The 8,077-nt window shown below is 37.7% G+C and overlaps 1 protein-coding gene across 1 annotated transcript in view; it reads right to left on the bottom strand.

Moving 5' to 3' along the window:
- Positions 1-2,556: 2,556 nt before the first annotated feature.
- prdm6 (PR domain containing 6) overlaps positions 2,557-8,077 on the bottom strand; it is a 208,603-nt gene continuing 203,082 nt past the window's right edge. Inside the window, exon 8 of the mRNA XM_072584508.1 lies at positions 2,557-3,859. Within this exon, the coding sequence (XP_072440609.1) occupies positions 3,745-3,859 (115 nt within the window). The 3' untranslated portion in view covers positions 2,557-3,744. The remainder of the gene's footprint in view (positions 3,860-8,077) is intronic.

Here is an 8,077-nt window from a genome sequence, read left to right as displayed (position 1 = left end):
AAAAGTAAATGAATGACATTCTGTCTGTAAATCTTTTAATCACATGAACTGAGAATGCTCTGCAATTAAAATGTTATGAAGCTACAACATAATATGATTTGGTGATGGTTTACAGTATAAAGACAGATACATGAGGTTCTATGCTGATTAAAATTTATTACTAAAATACAATAGTTATTATTATACAAAATAAAGAACAAGAGAAGATAAAAGGAGACAAATTGTTTTTAAGTAAGTGTTTATTGATAATAAATCACAGACACTCTCTTACCTCCAGAGAGTTATCTTTCTCACTGCCATTAAAGACATCTTCCACTCTGCAGGTCCCCCTCATGCTTACCACAAAAACCATTGGACTGCTCGCACCGAAGAGTGAAAACCATTAATTATTACACGAATAATAAAAAATACCTTTCTTGGTTCGTTTATAAAGTTGTTGTCGATGAGTCCACACGATGCATCCAAAATTAACGTGGCCATCTTGAAATCACTGAATGCTTTTGTTTTGTTTGAAGACAAGTTGTATCAAAAGATTAAAATAAGTATTCATTTTTGAAATGGTCATGTATAACCTATGTGTATATATTAAATTCAACTTTCTTTTTATTCATCTATCCTTTCTGTAGACTCACATACTAAAACATATGTGTGTAATGCAAGTCATAATAAAACACACTAGACCTCAATATTTCTAGCTCTGTTTAGATTAGTGTGTTGATTTTTTTTCAATGATGTTACTTTGTAAAGGAACCACATTGAAAGCAATGAGCTAGAATTTGCTCTGGTTAAAAGGTTGCTTAACAGTATGAAAAAGAGTCCTGCTCATACTTCAATAGAAAATGTTCAGAAAATAATTCGTAGTAATAAAATTTATTAAGTATAATTAATAATTGAATGAAAATTAATTTAAAACCATTAAACAAAAGTTAATCCATAATAAATCTTTTTGTATTCTCTAGGGTAGCTAATTAGTGATACAATATATATTTTGCACCATTTATCTATATACAACATGAAGTTGATACCACGGTTTTTAATTATTTCTAATTTGGTCATTTGATATTTCTTCCATTGTTGCTACCACAACTGATGATTAATATCCAAAACCTAATTCTGAAGGAGAAGGGTATGGTTTTTGGTCAAATATTATATAGAAGCAAAAAATAATTCTGCTCACTGAGTCTTTTGGGGTATGCTAATCATTGCATTTTTTACACGTGACTAATTTATTTTTGTGTTTGTTTTATGATAGCTTTACATATGACAACTATCATGCCAAGCTTCTCTATTGTTGGCTTTTAAGTCATTCAAGATGTGGTCTGTGAGTGGGACATTGTAAATGTACGATGTAGTTAGAATTTGTACCCAACAATGTATGTTAATGCATCATTGAGTAGCACCTAAAATTCTGAATGGCTAGCCAGTAGTTATTAATTCCTCTCATAGATCAACCTAGTTTAAAAAAAGACTTCCTAACAAGTAAAGCACAGCATTATACATAATAGTTCGCTATTCCTGGCAACAAAAAATGCACTCGATAAATTGTTTGAAAAAAGACAGAAATATAAAGGTTTAGCTTTGATCATTTTATAGTGGCTATAATGTAATAAGGCTGTATCATGATAGGACAGCTACTAGTTGCAAAAGAATGATGAACTTTCTTGTCTTTCAAAATATAATTGCTACTATATGCTCGCTACAGAAAAAACATAACATTAATACTTTTTATGTTGAATGTTAAAATTCATCCTACCTTGTCCTGCTTTTGTTTTAGCTACTGCTACCACATTTGTTGTCAAAATTCAATAATATACAAATTGTAATGTAAAATTGCATTGTCATAAGCAGTTCCTGGGTCATTTGAAGTAAACTTAAAAAAAAATCAGAAATATCATGACAGCCACCAAAGGATCTAAACACAGTGATCTTGCCCTTTGGTAATAAAACTATACCTTCTGGCTTTTATTCCTATGTGCAGTGTTTTCGATGATACCCTATTGCTGAACAGTCATGTATAACAAAGTGTTCTGAATATCAACCCTTTGGCCAGTGTTTTGGTGCTTCAAGGATAGAAGTACCTTTTAAGACATTTTTATGTATAAGATTCAGAATATAACTAACCATGGTTCTTGTGCTGAGTCAGATCATGTCATTATAAGGTTTTTTGGCTTTAAATGGTTGATATTAGTCATTCATTGTATTCAGAAGTGAGTGAGAAGGTGAAGTGCAAAATTTAGAAGTATATTTTGGGTGTTTTATCATCTGTAGCTAGCTAAGCATTTTGATGTATTTTTCTCTGTGGCTGATTATAGTAATAAAATCAATGAAAACCTGTGTGTGAATAAAATGGGGAGTGATGCAATTAATAAACAATATTTGTTCAGTGCAGAAGGTGACTTTTAGACATGTAAACATTCTGAACATGTTATTCAATAGGTTGACATTTTTTTCCAAAGGTGCATTTGTGCTGTAAGAGAAGGACTAGAACACCAATGCAATTTGAATGAAGTGACTAGAATCATGAAACTTCTCTCACGTCAAGTGTATTATGCATTCTTCGAGTTACAGATATACCAGAATGATCAGTGTGCGTGGCTCCCTCTTTCCAAACACACAAGTATTGACCTCAGTACTGAGAGCAGACTCACACCAGTCACATCATTGACCAAACTTCATTCACTTTAGGTTGATTTCACCATTGTAATGGAGGTCACACAACATGAAAGTGTAGACAGATCCTTTTGCTTGGAACATGTTAGATATTATGAGCTCAGTGTTGTCTTTTCTCTGCATTTTAGGTGTTCTGGTACCAAATTGGTAATTCAACAAATGTTAAACACATTTTCATTAGTTTTACATTAATTTTGGTGCTCAAAAGTAATAGATGTGTTTAGAAGAATTAATCATGCAGGATAATGTAATCAAAAAAAGCATTTCACCCATAAGGCAAACACAGGCTGAATTATTATTCTGTCAGACAATTTATGGCCAAATGTTTGTTCCAACTTACATACGTGCCTCTGATATAGTGGCTCTGCTGGCAGACAGGTTGGCAGCTGTCCTACAGCAATACATTTTCATTAAATGTTGCTTTGATGCAGTTTTACACTTTGAATGTCTGATCAGTAAAATAGGAAGACTGTTTTATTTTTGAAAGGTGTAGAGTACTGAACAATGCAGAAAGCCCTAATTGGACAAGGAAAATATATTGAACAGATCTCTGTTGTATTTTACAATGAATCTGGGACTCTTTAATTCAAAATGCAAAGTTTTGCTTTTCATGTTACTATGTAGACATTACCATTGGAAAAAAAAGGAGAAAGGAGCCATGTCCCTCAAGTCATGCTTAAAAAGGTGCAATAAAACAATGTGCATTCTCAGTCACAAGTGTGGATTGCTGAATCCACTAATTAATATTTCTTTCTAGCTTTGGTATTAAATAACAGTTAAAAGGTTCTTAGAAATTCTGGGCTTAAGAATCTATGCAAGTCTCCCATTTTTTGACTTTGTCCACTGAAATGAGTCGTATCTCTAATCATAAATAAATAATCTTTTTTTTCTGGTCGGCTTTTCTCTCTCCCCATGCCAAGATCAATATCTTTAAACATCTTACTTATTTTATTACTGCTTTTGGTTTTCTGGGACTGATTGAAAGTTGCTCAGAGGAAATCTTTGGTTTTGCTTAAGTGTCCATGACATTTAATCATGACTTTCCTTGCAGTTTAATTCCAGCCAGTCAATCAGTTAATCCACTTCAATTGATTCTGTGCTCTCTGTTATTGGCTTGCACTCATTGGGCATCCGCTGGTGCCGACTCAGCTGCGTGGCTTGTGTGAAGCTCCGATCGCACTTCTCGCACCTGTAGAGGCAATGATAAAATTGAGACAGGGAGCTATAAGTAAAGGGTGACGAGCTTGTTCTCACCTCGACTAATCTGAACAGACACTTAAAAGTGGTTGCAGATTTTACAAGGCTCCCAGGGTCTAATTGGAGGCTACTCCCCAGCCTTGATTCAAATGACGGGACAAGGTCTGTTTGATTCAGAACAGAGGAATCTGTCAATAGACAGGGAGGAAGGTGATTTCTCAAGAGATGCCTGTCCTGTTATGGCGCTGATCACTGTCAGTTCAAATAGATAAAGAACAAAAAGAGATTTTCAGGAACATGCCATCAAAGGAGCAGGCCTGTCGGATGCTCAAGCGGCCTAGGAGAAATTGATGACAGACTAAATCTCACCTTTCAGTAATTCAAAATCACATGGAAGGATCTGTAAATGGCACATCAGCCTCAGGAAAATAGCCTCAATGTTTAAATACAGAATGATGCTTCAGATATCTTAGTGAAATCAGAAGAAAAAGCTATCTTTCAGCAACATTCAAGAACACTTCATTGCTGAAAAATATAATTTAACCTTGTTTTTCAGACCATTCTAAAATTGGCTGCAAACTGTCAATAAAATTCATTTTCTTTAAAGATGGTGCATTCTAAAGAACTGCTATGTGACTGCATTTGAATGGTAGCCATTGTTTTATTCAAATATCAATTAACTATCCAAATATTATATTTGATCATTTTAAAAGGAGATATTGGTAAGCGAATATTGACATTGACCAGGGCTTACGAAATCAACTTAGTTAACAGATTGCAAAGCTTTGTGCTCAAAATTAGAAAACAGAAAATGAGTTCGCCTTCTGCCACATGCCTGTGTATGGATTGCTGGGTGAATTTTGTGCCAATTGAAGTCAAACAGTATACTTTATACCTGTGCCAATTTTTTCTACCATGATTCATTTTTTAAATGAACTTGAAAAATTTATACAAAATGAGAATAATGCCTCCTATTGGCAATATAGAACTTGCATTAAACAGGAGCAGAATCTCACAGAGATAGACCAATGAACCAATATCATGGAAAAGTTATTTAAAACACTAATTTTCCACAATCCATTTTTTAAACAAAATGGCTACAAGCCACAATGTATCTTTTGACTATTTATCAACCATGTCAGTCTACCTCTCAATCCATAATCAATCTCTTGTGTAATCAGAAATAAATCTTATTTGCCTTTTAAGCCAATATGTACTATCCAGCTTCAGTAGTGCATCTGGTAAGAAATTGCATAGTTTATTAAGGTTAATGTAAAAATAGTTCCAACTGAATTTTCTTCTTAGTCATAATGTGTTATGGATACCAGAATTTGGTGAGAGTTATAAATATAAGTAATAAATTCAGTAGAGAAGTTAGGAAAACTTCCTTACCCAAAGTGGAAATGTTCAAGTGACTGGCATAGATATATTTAAGGGGCTGTAGGATAAACACAAGTGAGAATATAGTAGAAGAATATGTTGATAAGGTTATGTTAATACAAGTAAGAGGAAGTTCACATGGAAGATGAAGTTTGGCTCAGATCTGTTAGATTGAATGGATCTTTGCTGCAGTACAATGCAATTTGCTCTGTCATCTCCAGCAGGATGTTATCACCAGACACACATCACTCCCACCTCTCCCCCCCCCCCCCCCCATCCCTCCTCACCCCTGTCAGCATTTTGCTACAAACATTCCTTCCAGGACACTCTGGCCCACTCCTCCTCCTTTCTCAATACCTCCATGGCATCTTCCATGCAATCCCACGTAGAAAGTGCAGCACTTTCCTTTTTACCTCCCCACTTCTCATTATCTAAGGCTGCAGACACATCTTCCAAGTGAAGCAGCAATTTGCCTACACTTCATTCAGTCTGGGGACCATTGTATGTGCTGCTCACAATGTGGTCTGTTCTACACTGGGGATATGAAATGCAGACTTGACAGCCATTTTGCGGAACACCGATATGTTCTGTTGGCAAAAATTACCCTGTGCTTCCTGTTGTCTGCCACTTCAAGACACCACCATGTCCCCTGGCCAACATTTATGTCTCAGGCCCCAGTGAGGCTCAACTCAGCTCAACCTGGAAGAACAGCATCTCATTTTCCATTTGGGGATCCTACAGTCTTCAGGGCTCAATATCAAGTTCAATAATTTCAGACACAAAAACAGAAATTGCTATGGAAACTCAGCAGGTCTCACAGTATCTGCTGCAGGCCATGTGCTTTAGATAGACCACAACACTGTTAGGAACAGACATCAGAATTTTAACCTAGTGACACTGAAGCCTGGATAATGAGTGGCTTGAAGCGTAATTTTCAGATGGTGGTGTTCCTATGTATTTGTTTCCTTAGTCTTTCTAAACAGTGGTGGTCATGGTGTTTGGACATAACTAATCAAGGAGCTCTGGTGAATTTTATAAAATGGTGCACATACTGCTACTAAATGGAGTGAATGTTTGTGAGTGTGGTGCCAGTCAAGCAGTCTGCTTTATCCTGATGGTGTGAAGTTTTTTGAGTGTTGTTGGAGTATTCCATCAAACTCCTGACTCTACCTTGTAGATGGCGAATAGGCTTTGGTAGTCGGGGGTGAGATAATTAGCTTCCTATACCCTTTAAAATATCTTGTGGTGACATATCATTAGTGATGGTAAATTCAAAGCTGCTTTTCTTGATTTATGAACCTTTTAGCATTGCGTACATTTGCATGGGGCATCCTTGTGCTTAGTATCTTCAAAACTTCAACCATCAAAAACTGAAGTCCTAAAGGGTAGATTTACCTGATAGAACATAGAACAATACAGCACAGAACAGGCCCTTCGGCCCACGATGTTGTGCCGAACTTCTATCCTAGATTAAGCACCCATCCATGTACCTATCCAAATGCCGCTTAAAGGTCGCCAATGAATCTGACTCTACCACTCCCTCGGGCAGCGCATTCCATGCCCCCACCACTCTCTGGGTAAAGAACCCACCCCTGACATCTCCCCTATACCTTCCACCCTTCACCTTAAATTTATGTCCCCTTGTAACACTCTGTTGTACCCGGGAAAAAGTTTCTGACTGTCTACTCTATCTATTCCTCTGATCATCTTATAAACCTCTATCAAGTCACCCCTCATCCTTCGCTGTTCCAACGAGAAAAGGCCGAGAACTCTCAACCTATCCTCGTACGACCTACTCTCCATTCCAGGCAACATCCTGGTAAATCTTCTCTGCACCCTCTCCAAAGCTTCCACATCTTTCCTAAAGTGAGGCGACCAGAACTGCACACAGTACTCCAAATGTGGCCTAACCAAAGTCCTGTACAGCTGCAACATCACCTCACGACTCTTGAATTCAATCCCTCTGCTAGTGAACGAATATACTCCATAGGCCTTCTTACAAACTCTATCCACCTGAGTGGCAACCTTCAAAGATCTATGTACATAGACCCCAAGATCCCTCTGTTCCTCCACCTGACCAAGAACCCTACCATTAACCCTGTATTCCACATTCTTATTTGTTCTTCCAAAATGGACAACCTCACACTTGGCAGGGTTGAACTCCATCTGCCACTCCTCAGCCCAGCTCTGCATCATATCTAAGTCCCTCTGCAGCCGACAACAGCCCTCCTCACTGTCCACAACTCCACCTATCTTTGTATCATCTGCAAATTTACTGACCCACCCTTCGACTCCCTCATCTAAGTCATTAATAAAAATTACAAACAGCAGAGGACCCAGAACTGATCCCTGCGGAACTCCACTTGTAACTGGACTCCATGCTGAATATTTACCATCTACCACCACTCTCTGACTTCGACCGGTTAGCCAGTTTTCTATCCAATTGGCCAAATTTCCCTCTATCCCATGCCTCCTGACTTTCCGCATAAGCCTACCATGGGGAACCTTATCAAATGCCTTACTAAAATCCATGTACACTACATCCACTGCTCTACCCTCATCCACATGCTTGGTCACCTCCTCGAAGAATTCAATAAGACTTGTAAGGCAAGACCTGCCCTTCACAAATCCGTGCTGGCTGTCCCTAATCAAGCAGTGTCTTTCCAGATACTCGTAAATCCTATCCCTCAGTACCCTTTCCATTACTTTGCCTACCACAGAAGTAAGACTAACTGGCCTGTAATTCCCGGGGTTATCCCTATTCCCTTTTTTGAACAGGGGCACAACATTCGCTACTCTCCAGTCCCCTGGTACCACCCCAGTTGCCAGT

The sequence above is a fragment of the Chiloscyllium punctatum genome, chromosome 2 (assembly GCF_047496795.1).
Source record: "Chiloscyllium punctatum isolate Juve2018m chromosome 2, sChiPun1.3, whole genome shotgun sequence".
In the NCBI taxonomy this organism is placed as follows: domain Eukaryota; kingdom Metazoa; phylum Chordata; class Chondrichthyes; order Orectolobiformes; family Hemiscylliidae; genus Chiloscyllium; species Chiloscyllium punctatum.
Note: the sequence above shows the minus strand (reverse complement) of the source record. Positions and strands in the feature narration are given on the sequence as shown.